We start from the raw sequence: 18,568 nt of genomic DNA on the forward strand, positions 1-18,568 counted from the left end.
CCTTTGGCATTCTGTGACAAAAATACATATGACAATCAAGGACAAAAATAAACATGACTCCAAACAACCTATCTATTCAACTAAAGTAGCAATATCTTGTTGAACCTGTTTCTTGAAAATCAAAAACTCAAATACCAAGTGTAAAAGCATATGAAATGGAAACAGTAAATAAGAAATCGATCATATGTCATTAACCAGATTAAGAAGCAATAATAATGTAAGTAAAAAACACCAAAAACATACATCAATATTGCCAAAACATAAAAAAAAAACTTAATCTAGTCATGAAGTATAACACAATTACCAAAAAATTGAAGATCTATCGATCTACACAATTACGAAAAAATTGAAGATCTATCGATCTATCTATCCAAATATCTACTCCCCATTTTTGTCACAAAGGACAAAGATCAAAACAATGAACTAACTAACTACGATGCAGTACCACCAGCATCTGAAGACTCAGCTCCGCTCTCAGCACTCGTGTCCTCCTCTATACTATCACGAATCCAATGCAAATGACGCTGACACACTGCAAGAGCACGACGAAAAGAAGAAAGTTCAGCTGACTGACGCTCCGACGCAGCTCGTAACTGCGTGATTTCTGCCATCATACGAGCCTGCTGCTCGACCAAAGTAGACATATGTCCCATAAGCGTCACCATGGGGTCAACGGGCAAAGCAGCTACCCCAGGAGCAGAAGTAGATGTCGAAGGAAAGGCAGAACTAAGTGGAATGGTCGAAGGAAAACCCGTACGATGCGGGAGAAACACACGGGAACCCCCAGTAAGAATCTCAGTAATAGGATCAAAGGGCTCTGAAAGATCAAAAACATCAACGGCCGCTACCTGACCTATAGCCTGAGCAGAAGAGGAAGATGAAGGTACATGGATCGACTCTGATGAATGGTCTGCTGTCCTATCGGACGTCCTATGCGACAAGTCGAACCCTCTGGAAAGGAAGCACCCAACGACAAAGCAACCCTATGAATCAAGCAAGCATAAGGCAACCCGATCCGACTCCCAGGAGTACGAAAGGAAGCCAGAATATTCTGGCACACAAAACTAGAAAAGTCGATCGAGTCCCCATGAAGAAGGGCATAAAGAAAACGGGCACGCACCATAGGTAAGGAAGAGGTATGGGCAACCGGCCACAGGTTTGTACACACTATGCGCAACAACACCTGACGATCAGTAGGTAATGACCCAGTGGCCATCGCCGAAGGCCCCCTATAGACGGGGTGTTCAAAAGCGTCGACCGAACAAGAGAATCGACCGGAATAGAAGAAGGTAAAATATATGGATAAGTCGGATGGGTAATCTGAGGTATACCTAAAGCATGAGCTTCAGCCGACGGAGTAACCCTAAAAGAATGACCTCTAAGAGTAACTCGAAAAGACGAGCCGTCTATATCATGAATATTAGCATAGAATTCCTGAACGAGGAGTGGGAGAGGAGGTGAAAGACCAACAAGAAGGGGCTCCCAACCCCGGGAAACAAAGATGGCGACGATATCAACAGGAAGGTCAGAGAGGATTACTTCACGCTCCATGAGAATGGGGCGTAAGGAGAACTGAGAAGTGAAGACCTCCTGAGCTGTAGAAGAAATAAATCTGGAACGACTATACGACGTCGAACCACTAACTGGCTGCGCAGAAGGTCGAGAACGCTTACGGGCCATCTGGCACATGGAGAGACGGAACTTAATTAGTAAGATGAAGAATGCACGGGGTACAATGCACACACAAATGAGGCACGAAAGAGATGCATCGAAAAACGTGAACGACCCTAAGAGCAAACCAAGCATGAAGTAAAGAAACACCAAAAATATGTGTAAAAATACTCAATAAGTCACGTGACGAGAATGAAACACAGACGAAATGAAGAGGAGGAAAAACTGAAACACACAAACTAAGGAAAACAAACAAAACATAACAGGGGACTTTCATCGAACACNAATTCCTGAACGAGGAGTGGGAGAGGAGGTGAAAGACCAACAAGAAGGGGCTCCCAACCCCGGGAAACAAAGATGGCGACGATGTCAACAGGAAGGTCAGAGAGGATTACCTCACGCTCCATGAGAATGGGGCGTAAGGAGAACTGAGAAGTGAAGACCTCCTGAGCTGTAGAAGAAATAAATCTGGAACGACTATACGACGTCGAACCACTAACTGGCTGCGCAGAAGGTCGAGAACGCTTACGGGCCATCTGGCACATGGAGAGACGGAACTTAATTAGTAAGATGAAGAATGCACGGGGTACAATGCACACACAAATGAGGCACGAAAGAGATGCATCGAAAAACGTGAACGACCCTAAGAGCAAACCAAGCATGAAGTAAAGAAACACCAAAAATATGTGTAAAAATACTCAATAAGTCACGTGACGAGAATGAAACACAGACGAAATGAAGAGGAGGAAAAACTGAAACACACAAACTAAGGAAAACAAACAAAACATAACAGGGGACTTTCATCGAACACATGACGGGCGTCACTTCGGCACACAATTCCAAGCACATACGAAACCCAAGCATGCATCCAAGCATAGTCCCACAAACTAGAATACAAGGGCTTTAAAATGAAACAAACCACACATCAAACGGATTAACGGAAGGCAAGAACGAACAACATGAACATGGACGAAAAAACACGAAAATTCCATTACTAAACCATAGAAGAACACACAATTGAATGTAATTTATGATGCAAAATGAGAAGAATAACAAACAAGAAAGGCATGAAGATCATAACAAGGGAAGAAGAAACAATCAAAATACAATAAAAAAAACGAAACATAAGAGGAGGAAAAAAAAGAAAAAAAACGAAAAAAGAACAATCACCTCAAAAACTCTGTGAAAATGTTGAAATCTGGAAGCCAATATATGTTAGGGGCTTCGAAATTGTGTAAGAAACAAGTGTGATGTATGAATTGTGAAGGAGTCGGAGCAATTGGTGAAAAAATGAGAGAATGGAGAAGAATTGCGCGAAAAATGAAATCGGGGACTCTTAAAAAGGCACTGCCGCTCGAGCGAGACATGGGCGAGACTCAAGGGAAAAGCGTTCTGCGTTTGTCGCTCGAGCGAAGTCCAGGCGAGACTCGAGCGAAGGTCAAATGTCAGAAATAGCACTAAATTTTTGAATATGGAGAAAAAGAACACAATTATCAAGAAATGATGAAATTAGCCCAAAATCGTGTATTTTCAAAAATAAGACAAGTGCAGAGCATCGGAAACACGAAGCATGGGAACAATTATGTAAACTATACCAACAATAAGCATAAAGTCACAACTTCGACACTCAGCACATAAACAAATCGTAAGTCCACACATAGTTCAAAATCCCGTGGAGTAAAGTGTATACAAAACATCATCGTGAAAAGTGCCACGTAGTCCATGCAAGTAAGACTCAAAAACCTTAAATTAGTGAGAAAGGACACGTGAAAACAACCAGACAGAGGTGTATGTCTACCAAGTGATAGTCAAATCCAATTCCACGAGGACCTATATCAAATATTACGATTGTCACAATTTTACTCCCCCTAACTGTATGATTCCATAAGTTTTTTTTTTTTAACGAAAGAACTTAAGTGCAATGCTATCCCCATTAGGCGACATAAATGACCCCGATAATGAACTTTGGGCCGGTGACTCCCAAGTCAGATGACCATAGGGCACCAGGTTAGAAGCCCCTCAGGCTTAATTGTTTGAGTCAAATAGGCCCCGAAGACAGTCATAAGTTCAACAAAATAAAAGTGGGGAAAGACAATATGATTAGGTGACACTAGTCCCAGATCAAGTCAAATGGACACATAACCCCAATCACAGAAGAACACCATCCCAAGTCTCACCCATGCGGTCAAGACTCACTCACAGGACTACGGTGTGTGCTGTGCAAAAATGAATGACGAACCATATACCCAGAACTCCATAGGCAAAGAGAATGATAATGGAACCTCAGACTTGTACATATGATGAAAAATAGAGTTTGATCTTTAATGCAAAAGTCATTATCGGCACATAAAAGGCACACACAAAAAAATCCCATTTTATTTTTATGGTTTATTATGATTACTATGTTTATTTTATTTTATTTTTATTTATTTATTTATTTATTTTTATTTATTTTCATATTTAAACACACAAAAGAAGATTAAACGACAAACTAACAATCAAAAATGCATCACACACACACAGATCACATGCAAGATATGAAGTGACTAGGTGCATATGTGATGAATGCATGAATATGCATGAATCCATGATCAGATAGGTGAGCAAACACCAACAGCCGTCCGAAGCGATTTAAACCTCAATCCATCTAGTGGTTTCGTAAGTAGATCTATCAATTGATTATCAGTAGAGACATGGTCGAGAGAGACTACATGTGATTCAACAAGCTTACGAATAAAATGATGTCGTATGTCAATATGTTTTGTTCGAGAGTGTTGAATGGGATTCTTAGAAATATTTATAGCACTTGTATTATCACAGAAAACAGTTATGCTCACTTGACTAATTCCATAATCACTCAGCATCTGCTTCATCCAGAGAAGCTGAGTGCAGCAACTCCCTGCAGCTATGTATTCGGCCTCTGCCGTGGATAGAGATATAGAATTCTGTTTCTTACTCAACCAGGCTACGAGATTGCTACCCATGTAAAAACAACCCCCTGTCGTGTTTTTCCTATCATCTGCGTTCCCGGCCCAATCGACGTCGGAGTAACCAACCAAGTCAAGATTAGAATTCCTAGAATAGAATATTCCTAGATCAACCGTTCCACTCACATATCTAATGATGCGTTTAACAGAGCTTAAGTGTGATTCTTTTGGATCTGCCTGAAATCGAGAACACTCTAACACTAAAAGCAATGTCAGGTCTAGTAGCTGTGAGATAAAGAAGACTACCTATCATGCTTCTATATAGGGAAGGATCGACACTCTTACCTGAAGCATCACGACCTAACTTCAAGCTAGTACTCATAGGTGTCCTAGTATGCTTCTTACTATCCAGCCCAAAGCGCTTAACTAGATCCTTAGCATACTTAGACTGTGAAATGAACAGTCCATCCTCTGTCTGTCTCACCTGAGGTCCAAGGAAATAACTCAACTCCCCAACCATACTCATCTCAAATTCTTGCTTCAAACACTCAGCAAACTCATAAGCTAAAGACTCAAGAAGAGAACCAAAAATAATATCATCGACATAAATCTGAGTAACGGTGATAGTTTCTTCAACATGTCTAATAAATAAGGTCCTATCTGCACCACTCGAGAGAATCCATGTTCTTCAAGGTATGATGTAAGTCTCTCATACCAAGCTTTAGGAGCTTGCTTCAGACCATAGAGGGCTTTGTGAAGTATGTAGATATAGTGGGGAAACTTAGGATCAACAAATCCTTTTGGTTGTTCCGCATAGACTTCTTCTTGAAGAAGTCCATTCAAGAAGGCACTCTTAACATCCATTTGATGCAACTTGAACCCTAGGGTACATGCAACAGCAAGCAGAATCCGAATAGACTCAAGTCGTGCAACAGGGGCAAAAGTCTCATCAAAATCAATTCCTTCAACTTGAGTATAACCCTGAGCAACTAGTCTAGCCTTATTCCTAGTTATAGTACCTTGGTCATCTGTCTTGTTCTTAAAGATCCACTTAGTACCTATAACATTACAATTCTCAGGTCTGGGAACTAAGATCCACACATTGTTCCTCGCAAATTGATTGAGCTCCTCATGCATCGCATTCACCTAACACTCATCATTAAGAGCCTCTTCAACTTTCTTAGGTTCTACCTGAGAGACATAGCTAGTGTATGCTATATTGTTCAGTACTCTCCTACGACGCCTCATACCTTCATCTAGATCCCCAATGATATTGTCCTTAGGATGATTAGACTTAACCCTAGTCAATGGTTCCTTAGGATCTTTATCTCGATCTTGTGGAAATGTTTTCTTTTCAGGTGTTTCAGGTTTCCTAAGAGATGATTCAGACACAGGTGGCTCAGTAGGATCACTAGAACTTATAAGATCACCATCTTTATCACAATTTTCAACACTCTCCCCCTCACTCACAGCATCATCTATCACAACATTTACTGACTCCATCACCACATGAGTACGTAAGTTATACACCCTAAATGCTCGGCTATTTCTAGAGTACCCTAAGAAGATTCCTTCATCACTCTTCGATTCAAACTTACTCAAGTTCTCTCTATCACGCAAAATGTAGCATTTACTCCCAAACACTCGAAAGTATTTAACAGTAGGCTTTTTACCCTTAAGTATCTCATATGGAGTCTGATCGATCTTGGGTCTAAGGTAAACTCTATTAATTATGTGGCATGCAGTATTAACAGCTTCTCCTCAAAATGTAGGGCTAGTCCCTTGCCATGAAGCATGGCTCTAACCATGTCCTGAAGAACCCGATTCTTCCTTTCAACCACCCTATTTTGTTGAGGAGTGATAGGCGAAGAGAACTCATACAATATCCCTTCATCCATACAGAAACTTTCAAGATTAAAATTCTCAAACTCTTTTCCATGGTTACTATGCATTCTAGACACTTTGAGATTTAGTTGATTGCTAAGCCGTTTACACAAAGATTTTATGAGATCACATGCATCAGATTTTTCCCTAAGCAATTCTATCCATGTGAATCTCGAGAAGTCATCTACCACAACAAGAATGTATTGCTTACCACATAAACTCTTAGTCCTAGATGGTCCCATTAAATCCATGTGTATCAATTCTAGGGGTCTTTTGGTCAGAATTTTTGAAGTCTTCTTATGGTTCCCCTTAAGTTGTTTGCCTAGTTAACATGGTCCACACACAACATTTTCACTAGGACCTATCTTAGGCAAACCATCTACCAATTCTTTCTTAGCCAGTTGTACTAGACTCTTATAGTTCAAATGACCTAATCTTTTATGCCAGAGTTCACTCACATCAATTTTAGCACTCCTACACACATAGTTAGAATTAGGCAAGACTCCATAACAATTATCAGTTGTTCGAACCCCTTCAAGAACCACCCCACCAAACGAATCATACACAGTACATATCTTTTGCACAAAACTCACTTCAAAATTAGCATCACAAATTTGACTAATACTTAACAAATTAGACTTTAAACCTTCCACATAAAGCACATTAGAGATCACAGGTAAACTATGTATTTGTACAGTACCTTTGCCAAGAATAGGTGCAAAACCCCCATCTCCAAAGGTAACCATACCACCGTTACATTCATCAAGAGTAGTGAATAAAACCTTATTACCACACATATGTCTAGAACATGCACTATCTAGGTACCACATGTTGTAATTTTGGGCTTTCAATGCAACATGAGCAACAAAACACTTTTCTTGACCTGAAAGTCTAGCTAGATCACCCTTTTTGACCCAAACTTTCTTAGATGATAAAGTACTCCTAGTAAGCTTAGTAAGCATCTCAGTTAAATGACTAACCTGATTAGACAGAAAGCTAACCTGACTAGGAATGTTCAGATTTTTACGCTCATTCCCTAACCTATAGCATCTAGGCTTAGTGTGTCCTAAGGCTCCACAGTGGTGATAGGTGGGAATGAACCTAGGCTCAAAGGTACGTGGCTGAGGGTATCTGGGTATAAAGTTCCTACGTGATTGATGGCTCTGTTCTCTCGGAACATTCTTACCCTTATTTGAACTACTAACAGCATTAACTTTCTTAGAGGCAGAAACAAAAACAGTCTTAGAAGGTCCAGCAACATGTGTATTACTCTCAACATATCTTAGACCCTTCCTATCTCCTACAGGCTTATTCATTTCCAAAATATTGTCCAATTTCTTAGTCCCACTTACGAAAGTCTGAAGATGAGCATTAAATTTCACCAATTCACTAGTCAAAGTCTTAATCTTATCTTCTAACTTCTCATTGACACACTTTAACTCACTGCCACTCTTAAGTGAATTCTGAAGATTACTAGCAAGTTTCTCTTTTTCTCTCTCAAGTTCATCAACCTTTTTGAGTAGGGCTTTATTGACCTTTTTGATTTTAAGACTCTCCTTAAATAAAAGTTGATAAGCTTCTTGTATGTCTATGTCATCCTCTTCCTCATTACTAGAATTATCGTTTGGAAGTTCTTCCTCAACCTTGTCGCTCTCCTTATCAGATTCACTCTTAACAGTTGATACAAATGCCATATAGTTTCCTTCGTCCTCACTACTAGAAGATTCCTGTCTGTCACTGGTCTCAGATTCATTATCTGTAAATGAGACAACTAAGGCCCTACCTTTCCCTTTTCTTTGGTTCTTCTTATAACTAGGGCATTCATTCCTAAAGTGACTTATACCTTGACACTCATGGCACCTAACCAAACGTGGTTTATCACTCGACCCTTTATTGTTGAACGTTTCAGTTTTTGCTTTTGTGAATCTGCTAGGAGCTCCACTCTTTTTATCCTGAGGTTTTCTCCTATTCTTGAGAACTTTTTGAAATTTCTTAACAAAGTATGCGATTTCCTCGTCCCTAAGTGACTCAGTATCAGAAAATTCATCTTCTTTGATGGATTTTAGGGCTATGGACTTTTCTTACTTAGGTTGTGTAATAGTGAGTTCATAAGTTTGCAACGATCCTACCAGTTCTTCAATTTTAACTTCATTTAGGTCCTTACTTTCCTCAATGGCAGTGACTTTAGGCCTAAATCTCTCGGGTAGGGACCTAAGCACTTTTCTCACAATTTTAGACTCGGGAATTTTCTCACCTAGATTGAAACTAGAGTTAACAATGTCATTCAATTTAGCATAGAATTCGTCAAACATTTCATCATCCTTCATTCTCACTTCTTCAAACCTAGAAGTTAGCATTTGTAACTTAGAGTTCTTTATCGTTTTAGTTCCCTCATGGGTGGTTTCAAGAATGTCCCAAACCTCTTTAGCAGATTCACACATTGACACTCTCCTAAACTCTTCGAGAGACACGGGCATAAACAGGGCATGAAGACCCTTGCTATTCCAATTACACTCAGTTATTTCATCCTTAGTCCATAGTGATATGTCGGTAAGGTTAACAGTTCCTGATACGATAGTAGAGGGAGGTTTCCAACCATTTTGCACACTTACCCAAACATGCTCATCTAAAGATTTAAGAAACGCACGCATTCTAACCTTCCAATAGGCATAATTACTTCCGTCAAAATACGGAGGTACAGAATGTGATTGACTCATCTAGACAACTATGGGTCAGGACTTGAGATTTAGCTCTGATACCACTTGAAAAAGCAATAGTTCGACCCAACCAACACCTAGAGGGGGGGTGAATAGGTGTTTATGCGGAATTAAAACAATTAATTAACTGATGCAACAAGTCACATCAATTATGCATTGCCTAGATTCATTCACATACTTTATCTACCTAAGTTGAATTACCGGTTGAAAAATAAATAATAGAAAGCAATAAAAACACAACAAAATGTTGACGGAGAAAACCCAACTGGGTAAAAACTCCGGGCACAAACCAGTAGAGATCCACTATAGAAGATATTGACTTACAGTATGTCAGACACTTTTGATTCTAACAATATTCTGACCTCCTTACTGTATCGACCACATCTATCTTGGATTTTGCAAATCTGCGCCAAAATCCTAGCGTTGAATATCTTCTACCTCCTGTGAATCACCAAGCACTCCAGCTCTTCAAGCAATTTCCTTCCCGGATCTTCAAACAGATGATCTTTTGGAAGTTTATGTGGAGATATGAAAGGGTGTTTTGGTTTTGTGAGGGTTGATGTTTTTATTCAAAGAACCATGAGAATCAAAGATGAAAAGAATGAATTTATTTTGGCTCTTGATCCTTTGGAAGTTGAGAGGAATTGTTGTTTTGATGTTTGCCAAAGGTATCTAATGAAAATCGATCGTTTTGTTTATATAGTAGGTCGAATTTGGTAATATAGAGCGTTAAAAATTCGCGAGGCATTAAAATTACCAAAGGCCAGATAACACAGTCGCTTGAGCGAGGTCCTGGCGGAACTCGAGCGACGTACCTTTGCTCAGGCGATAGACCAGCGAAACTCCAGCGAGGTTAGTTCTGCAATTTTGGCTCTAGCAAGGTCAGGGCGAAACTCCAGCGACATCAATGCGCCGTTTGCATCTTCAAAGCATCCCACTTTACCCTAGACCTATGCTATGACCTTTACAAAATTGCAACTTTAGTCCCTGAACTATTTGACCTGTACAATTTAGTCCTTGACTTTACAATTTTGATAAATAGGTCCTTTAGTCACAGATTGCCAATTACACATTTTCCTAACATTTACTATTATAATACTCATGGTAATATTATACTCACAGTGAAGGAATTGGATAAAATTGGTCAATATTCTACTCAGTTGTGGTAAATACTTGGATCATCCAAAACGTCTTTGACCAACTAATATAAGTAAAAAGATTTTAACAAAAAAATTAAAAAATCCAATATACTCTTCCTTAATCTACCCCCACCTAATCCGAAGGCCAAAATTCATGTCGCTGGAGATTGTGTGGTAAATGAGGAAGTGAACCCACCTCAACATCCAATCGATCGAAGGCGCCGATTGAGAGTTACGAGTTGCTTTATTTTAGGCTTTAGCCAAACATGCTCTTTATAATATGTTCACAGAAGGCTGCATGCAATGGATAGTGGACCAGTGACTGCAGAGGATTTATTGGATCCTTTATATTTCATTGCACTCACCTTATTTACCCACGGGTATGTTAAGAGTCCATCACTAACTACCCTTAAATCAATAAAAAGTTAAATTAAAATTAAAGGTAAAAGTCGATGTGAGAGTAAATCAATGGTTGCCTTTGGGATTCAGTCAACCGAATGAATACCTCAAGGACGTACAAAATGGAATATTTAAGCAAAAAATTCTATAATTTTATTGACGAAAAAGATTATATAGCCTCTGGATGATGATCCATCAGACCGAAAGAGGATTTTTATGCTTTGATTGAGCAGGTATAATGAGAAATGGACTTTCCACCCCTTTACACGCAAACCATATTGGACAGACAAGGCCACGTCTAGGGCACCGAATTGGCGCCTCCCTATTGGAGGGGACACCGGGCCGTAGGCCCTATCCAAGAAGATTTGTTCTTTACACTGAGATTTAGAAAGTCAAAAACAAATAACAAGATTGAAGTTGAACCAAGATAATTGACCTACATTTTATGTAGTGAGCAAAGCAAGTCATTAGTCAAATTTTTTGAAAGACAATCGAAATAAAATTCAACTTGTAAATCTTTTAAGATTGGCAAGAGGGGAACCGGATGTCATTATAGTCTAATTACAATCTCAATATTTTAAAATTATCGCCACGTCATAATTAACTTGTCCTCAACTATTCTATGTTATAATTAGGAACATTAGATCATTGCATTTCTACTAAGTTCAAATGCTAAATGATTGCATGAATTTTTGAAAATTTGAAAATAGAAAAAGCTTTAGACCTTCCAATAAAGCAAGTATTGTCTTTCGGAAACTTCACGTCTACGTGTGTAAAGTGTACATAAATTAAACCAATGTTTAATTGTCAATAAAGTGTCCTAATAAACATAATGTCAATAAAGTGCACTAAAGGGGCTTAAATGGAGCAAAAATAAAGTCTCTTCACAAATTTCTTTCCCTTCGCTTTCCCAACTTTCAAAACTCGGCTGTTAAGCAACATACAATTACTCTTCCTAAAGCATCTTTACCTGATGATAAGTTTTAGTATCACTTTTTTCTGATTTTTTACTCTCTTTATCTTCTACCCTTCTAGCAGCACGTGCAAGTTCGCGGTCACGTGCCACACCCTCACTACAAAAAGACAACCTAGCTAACTAGGGTTAGGGTTTTTATAGCGTACATGAGACCAAATCTTTGCACGACCAAGAATCTCTCTAGATTAGATTTGAATAGAAAACTCAAAATAACCCTTCTCTTCTTTCTAATTAGTTCTTGATTAATAATTCTCTATTTTTGAGTTTCCAAAAAGTATTTCTTTTGTCTGCAATATGAATATTGTATCACTACTCTTAGTCAATAAAGCAAAAGTTAAGAAGACAATACTTAGTCAAACTTTATGTGGAAACTTTACCGTATTTCGTTGTTAGACAAAGTACTGGATTAAATGAATTATATACACATTATAGATGCATCTAATTACCTAACAGTCGAGAAGTATCTGTCACTGTTTAGATTTTTGTGCGATGGAGAAGACCTTTTCTTGGGGGTGGGGTGGGTTGGAAGAAGTGAAAGAGAGAGGTGGAGAATCCATACAAGGTATAAAGAGATAGATCAGATGCTTAAAGTAGGAAAAGGCAAAGGTTTTCTGGGTATCAGAAGTATAGAAGCCTTGACAGAAACATATTAAAACCACATTGTTTGTCACTCAGTTTCTTCCATCATTTCGCTTTCAGAGAATAACACACCCTGTCTTTTAAATAATAACTATAATTTTACTACCATTTTGTTCTCTTCTCTGTGCATGTGTTTCTCACTTTTTCATTTTTGTTTGGGTACGCATGATTGTACAGTTTCAGATAAAAGGAGAAATATTGGGAGATCCTAACCTTAATCATCATGGCCTTCTTTTCCTATAAAACATAGTGGGGTGGGCGGGGAGGCTTTCTTCTCGGTAATAATGACAATAATACTGATAATTAAAACAATAATGATGCTGCTAAATTTACACTAATTCGTGAATTTTTAAGTTATTGGTGGAAAAAAGCTAATCCAAATTGAAGAAGACGTACTAGTTTCTCGGAGATATGTGGTCAGATTTGTACGTATAATTCATTAAATGCATTGATAAGAGAAGCAAAAAACAAGAAAAATTGCCATTGAGTCAGTCAGGCTGCAATCTTTCTGAGTTTTCCTCCAAGTAGAACTGAAAAAGAAAAGTATTCAGGTCCAGGGTCATCTCTCTCTCTCACATTCTCTCTCTCTCTCTATTCTTTTCTGTCCTTGTGCATTTATTAATCTAGCTGAAATATTCAGATAACAAAACCAGAAAGAGAGGAAAAAGAAGGAGAAGAGGAGTAGATAACCAATCATGAAAGGGAGTTGAATGCAAAGAAGATAGTCATATAACTAAAAAAGATATTACCTTTGGGGATTTGGACTTGATTTGATCTTTTGTTACACTCTAAACAAAACCCACCTGAATTCATGGCGGGGGAGCAAGGTAACACCGCCACTATAGTTATATTTACACAGAACAAGTCACAAATTCTCACACGCAATGGAAGGTCCATTTAAATATACGCTTATACTAGAGGACTTTAAAACTTCAAGATCGAAAGAAAACAGAAACTTAATGAAAATAAGCGCTAGAGAATAAACCGAAAAGTTCTTTTTTTTTTTCTTTTGGTAAAATCTTGAATAAGGGCATCTGGGAACGCTAACATGGAGAAGGCGGCATGAGGTTCAACCCTAAATCATCCTTTTCCAAGACCAATCTTGTCTTGTTTATCTCCACGGAAGAAGAATAATCTGGATGTGATCTTTTCTTGGACGAGAGAGGCACGCCAAAGAGCTTAGTTCTGCAGCTTTGGTCTTCAACCATTGTCACACTGCTCTGTGAAGTCTTGCTAGGATTAGTAGAGTTGTTGAATGAGCCCAGAAAAGAATTACCCTGTTTAGGGTTTGATGCCATCTGATGGTACCCAATAAGCTGGTTTAATGGCCTTTGAACAGTTGAAGAACTAATGATGGGTGTGGCAGCAGTATTAGTAGAGAATAAAGATGTAGGATAAGAGTTGCTCGGTGCCACTGGTTTTACATGGTTCTGAACAAAATAAATGATATCATTGTATAGTTTCCTCATGTGGGCTAGTTCAGAAACAAGCATGTTGTTGCTTCTCCTAAGCCTTTGGTTGTCTTCAGAAAGCGCTGTGACTGAGTTGTAAGCATAGGTGGCATCACCACTTGTGCCATTTATTGCAGCGGAGATACTGGTGGGGGAAGAGAGTGGTGGCGGTGAGTCACACCAGTGGTTGTTTGGTTGCTGCTCGTCCGAGTCAGGTGGAGAGATGCTGACTCGGCTAGGGTACGGAAAGAAACTCTGTCCACTCATAGTTTGATTGAGAGGGTGGTGATGGTTTAAAGTCACCTGCGGCTGAGATGTTTTTCTCCGGTGGATCTCACACAGCAAGTGTTTCTCCCCTTTCTTGAAGAACTCATTCGCAAACTCCCATCTGTCTGGTACAATTTTTCTGAAACCCTAGTTTCATCACCACCCAAACATCAAAAAAAAAAAAAAAAAAAAAATTTTCACCCCCCCCCAAAAAAAAAAAAAAAAAAAAAAAAAAAAAATAATAATAATAATAAATAAAAAAAAATGATAAAGACATAATAATTTGATGTGTCTATCTGTAAATAAAGAATTACTTACATAGGTGTTGAGCTGGCGAACAAAACTAGAGAAATTATTGTGCTTAAAATAGTTGGGAAGAAGGTCCCTCGCAAACTCCGGTGGACGCCAAACAACAAAGGTTGTATCATCTTCTCCCCAAGAAACAATGTGGTCTGTGTTCGGATCATCAACAAGCTGATAAGTTTTTGTCAAAAACGGCGCCGGAACTGATTTGTTCGAATCTAGAGATAATAAGAACCCTTCACAATTATCTAGCATCATAGCAATTGATGAACAAAATGTTGGCTTTGATCAGAGAAATCTACAGATGATGATTATTTTGTGTGAGAAGTGAATTTTTATATTAACCTCACCTCGGGTTTGTAGTAGAGAGAGAGAGAGAGAGGAATATGTGTCTGTCCGTGGACTGTGAAATAAGGGCTTTTCAAGACAAACCCGTGACACGCTCTCTCTCTCTCTCTCTCTCTCTCTCTCTGCGCGCGCACACACTCACGCACAACAGACGCACTGCATTAGTGGGCGGAGGTAAGAGAATTTACGGTGCCACCCCTCTCCCCCTTTTCAATGTCCTTTCTAGAAATAACTTTTCTCTTTTTCTTTGCCTTTAATCTTTAAAGAAAATCAAGTCGTTAATCTATGAAAAAATGAATCATCTTAAACGTAAAGAACGTATTTTGGTGATTGAACAACTTTTACTATTTTCTACATTCTGTATTTACTTTTTCCTCTACTTTGCAACATTTATCTCGAAATCTTATCCAAGAAAAATATTTTCTTGTAATTTTTTGGTGTAACAAGTTCAGTTGAAGGAATTTGAGGGCAGTTTGGTAATTGAAAACAAGATTCCCCTGGTATGGAAGAATGGAAAAAAGAAATAGAAATGGAAGATTATGAAGGTTCACGTCAAACGGGTGTGTTTTGTAGTTTCCTTTTGTAGTTTTCTCTTTGTTGTTTAATGGCACCAACCCAGATACACATACACACACTGACTGCGTGTTTCTCTTTCACGCACAAATAGCGAATCCCCATCATTTTCTAAATAAAGGTTGAACTCCAACTTTGAGTATCCACACCGTCCCGCCCCTAGAGCTTTGTGAGAAGGATAAATCGCGGGATGCGCTCCAACAGATTAAGAAACAAAAGCTGTCTGTACACTACGCCTACAAGAAGTCCAATTCTATGTCTTAGGAATCGAACCCCCACACTGCGATTGCCAACAAGGCGTGAGATAACCTCACTCATGTCCTTTGCACCACTGAGCTATGCCCTGAGGAGCGAATCCCCATCATTTTCTACTCCTACTGCTTCTGCTTCTTTGCATATTTAATAAGGAAAAGCCATACATCGAACTACGTGATGGGATTTTTAAGCAATCCTATTAGGTGTATAGAAATGATCAACAATTTTTTTGCCAGAATGTCGTTTGACAAGATTTCATTGGTTGTTGGACAAAAAAAATTGTTAAATCAATCAATGTAGTGTTGCCACTTGTGCATCAATAATTTTTCTGTAAATTTCATTTGTACGAGAAGCTTAATTGATTTTTAAATGGCTTGGCTCAAGTTCATCTGCATGAACATTAACACATTTTAGAATTTGCTATAAAACCAGAAATTAAGAAAACAAAGGCATTGATTCAATTTTGATAGTAGGTAGGAAAGGAAAATTAAAGAGTAATTATTTAACAAAGATACACAACTGATTATTTTGATCATTTGGGTTTGATACTACTCATTATTGGGGAAAAAAGTGCCTACGACTATGAGTGTTTTTATCTTTTTCGAAAAAAGAGTTTGGCTGTTCTCCACATTCATGATTGTTAGATATAAATGCTAAAATTATGAGAGATAAGAGAGCCGGATGCTAGACATGGATGGTCAAAGACTTGAACACTGCATTTTAACTAAGAGATTCCATAAAGCCAAATTATTGTTCTAATCACCAAAAAAAATAAAAAAATCTAGTTATCTTTCTAAATAGATTCTTGCCAAAAATTTCATTTCAATCGAGTCAACAGGCCTATAAACTTTGTTGTACCAATGTATATACAAGATTCCAAAAATTAAGGCCGTGGTTGGTTTGCCGTTTTCGACCCATTTTTCGTTTTCTGTTTTCGAAATGCGAAAAATGCGTTTGGTCCGTCATTTTCGAAAACGTATTTTCGAAAACGAGTTAAAATTTATAACTGAAAACGTAAAATGACTTTTTATCGTTTTTATCGTTTTCAGTTATAAATGTCGAAAATGCAGAAAACGTGCTGTTTTCGGGAAAACTAAAAATCGTTTTGCAAATGAAAATGGAAACCAACTGCATCCTAAGCGAATATTGTACAGAAAAATGAATTAATTATTATTCTATCAAATTAAGCAAAAGTGAACATGAAGAAACAGCGTCAGCTTCATATCCCGATGTTCAAAAATAAAAAATGATTTGTTAAACTCTGAACAAGAAGAAGAAGAAGACGACTTCTAAAATGTTTTCTTTCTTGCCAGTTTTCACACACACACACACATGCACAGTTCTGCATTTTTCTTCTGTAGAGTTTCAGCGGCTGACATGGAAACAGGCCTTCCTTTTTATTTTGTGATATGCTCTCGTGATACTTATTTTGGATTTTTCCTTATATTTATTCTTAAACATCTCTTCACTTATTCATGTTACAAGCACACTATGGGAATATATCACATGTAATTGCATCGATCTAGAGGTACCTCATATGCTCTAATAGTCTTTACTTTTTAAGAATCATTTTTAACCTCATTCTGTAACTCTGACTGTAAAACTGTGCATGCCACACTACTCTTCTAGGGAAAAACTTGTGTTACATAGATTATAAACTTATAACGTATTTAAATTTGTTTTCAACTCATTTCTTGTGAGAAATTTGTTTCTTTTTCCTAAGTGGAAAGGATAAATTGAAGAGAAATGCTACTTGCACCCTGTGCAATGTCCGATGCAGTATTGGCAACACTGCATTGGCTGTCAATACTGATCATTTTTTGACAATGCCCAATGCAGTGCCGTCAGCACTATATCTAACAGTGTACATCACCTTGTACAAATAGACTTTCGGTAAATTGAAGGGTTCGAACAAATTGTCAGCAGCTTTAACAAGGATGTGTATCTATCAATGTAATACCAATCCATGAACAAAAATATTTAAAATGTTTATTGTTAGTAGAGAGTAGACAAGAAGATTCTATTCTATAATATCTAAGAAGGCAGTGGAAATGAACCCCACCAGCTCTCACATGACCACTGATACCTACTCTTTCAAAAAATTTAATAATCATGCTGACATAATGAGAATTCCTAGGAGAGACAGCTTAAAACACACACCCAAATACTACTTATAATTAAAACCCACATTTTTTTAAACCTAGATTAACACACATGATGTACTGACAGATGTATATACTTTAGTATGTGTGTCTGAGTGTATAAATATATATTTTAATGTCTGTCTATTCAAACTAGTAAGGACGAAAGAATAAAATTGTTTGTACAGATGAATTGTACAGGACAATTTATAAGTATCGAGAGGGCAGCACTTTATTTACTGTTTTAATTTTGATTTTCGTCCAAACTCAACTCTGTCTCTTTTCAAACTCTCTTTTGTCCGTTCCACTGGACCCTATCTGCACCAATAGAACCAAAAACAAATCTATATGTTTAAATGTATTTATACAAACATTTTTATTTTTTATTTTTTTGTTTCTCTCTTTAAGAATATGATCAAAGATGGTCTTCAAATCAAAGGCTCTCCTGCAATATGCATGGATTCGTATAAATTGGATTAATGGGTGGTGGTGGGGGTATGTAATAGGGAACACGAGGAAGTGGCAATCTGAAATTATTGGAGAGGACGAAGGGTACGGTTTTGTCTCTGTAGGGTTTATGGTGCCACTCAGGCTCAGCCGCTGATATGTCCTCTATCTGCTACAAGAGACATCTTTGTGGACTGTCTTCTATTTCAGGTCTCGCCAGTTGCATTAATGGATAAATCCGTTTTTTTTTTTTTTAAATTAATTTTCTATTTTCTGGCAAAAAAATATGATGGTTGACAAATAATAATGCTCTAATTATGATAGTTAAGTTGAAAAATCTTGAATTTTAATTTGTTTACACTTAAGAAGATTTTGTTTAGATCTAATTTTCAACTTAAGCTTATTAAAATAGCATTTAGCGTAACATGGTC

At 37.9% G+C, this 18,568-nt stretch overlaps 3 protein-coding genes across 3 annotated transcripts; all 3 read right to left on the minus strand.

The window, feature by feature from the left end:
* Positions 1-4,262: 4,262 nt before the first annotated feature.
* On the minus strand, positions 4,263-5,735 carry LOC111409392 (uncharacterized mitochondrial protein AtMg00810-like). Its single transcript, XM_023039445.1, has 4 exons — positions 5,657-5,735; positions 4,944-5,258; positions 4,509-4,858; positions 4,263-4,397 (listed from the first exon to the last, which is right to left on the minus strand). Exons 1-4 carry the CDS (start codon positions 5,733-5,735, stop codon positions 4,263-4,265), a joined length of 879 nt encoding a protein of 292 aa, XP_022895213.1.
* Positions 5,736-6,808: 1,073 nt separating this feature from the next.
* Positions 6,809-9,199, minus strand: LOC111409393. The gene is made up of 5 exons (XM_023039446.1): positions 8,922-9,199; positions 8,737-8,825; positions 8,095-8,562; positions 7,265-7,974; positions 6,809-7,057 (listed from the first exon to the last, which is right to left on the minus strand). The coding sequence occupies exons 1-5, from the start codon at positions 9,197-9,199 to the stop codon at positions 6,809-6,811; spliced, it is 1,794 nt and encodes a 597-aa protein (XP_022895214.1).
* A 3,881-nt stretch (positions 9,200-13,080) lies between these two features.
* Positions 13,081-14,829, minus strand: LOC111408796 (heat stress transcription factor B-4-like). The gene is made up of 2 exons (XM_023038568.1): positions 14,389-14,829; positions 13,081-14,217 (listed from the first exon to the last, which is right to left on the minus strand). Exons 1-2 carry the CDS (start codon positions 14,629-14,631, stop codon positions 13,396-13,398), a joined length of 1,065 nt encoding a protein of 354 aa, XP_022894336.1. The 5' UTR covers positions 14,632-14,829; the 3' UTR covers positions 13,081-13,395.
* Positions 14,830-18,568: the final 3,739 nt, after the last annotated feature.

Source organism: Olea europaea, chromosome 14 (genome assembly GCF_002742605.1).
Source record: "Olea europaea var. sylvestris chromosome 14, O_europaea_v1, whole genome shotgun sequence".
Classification (NCBI taxonomy): domain Eukaryota; kingdom Viridiplantae; phylum Streptophyta; class Magnoliopsida; order Lamiales; family Oleaceae; genus Olea; species Olea europaea.

Bases quoted from the DNA above. Each gene is read 5' to 3' on its own strand.
- LOC111409392 (XM_023039445.1), bottom strand. From the start codon at position 5,735: ATGCATGAGGAGCTCAATCAATTTGCGAGGAACAATGTGTGGATCTTA. The intron at 4,859-4,943 runs GTAAGAGTGTCG...CATTGCTTTTAG, and splicing joins GTTAGGTCGTGATGCTTCAG to TGTTAGAGTGTTCTCGATTT. The intron at 4,398-4,508 runs GTGAGCATAACT...TTTATTCGTAAG, and splicing joins GTGATTATGGAATTAGTCAA to CTTGTTGAATCACATGTAGT.
- LOC111409393 (XM_023039446.1), bottom strand. From the start codon at position 9,199: ATGAGTCAATCACATTCTGTACCTCCGTATTTTGACGGAAGTAATTAT. The intron at 8,563-8,736 runs GTGAGAAAATTC...AACCTAAGTAAG, and splicing joins TAACTCTAGTTTCAATCTAG to AAAAGTCCATAGCCCTAAAA. The intron at 7,058-7,264 runs GTTTTATTCACT...TTTGTGCAAAAG, and splicing joins GACATATGTGTGGTAATAAG to ATATGTACTGTGTATGATTC.
- LOC111408796 (XM_023038568.1), bottom strand. From the start codon at position 14,631: ATGATGCTAGATAATTGTGAAGGGTTCTTATTATCTCTAGATTCGAAC. The intron at 14,218-14,388 runs GTAAGTAATTCT...TGATGAAACTAG, and splicing joins TTCGCCAGCTCAACACCTAT to GGTTTCAGAAAAATTGTACC.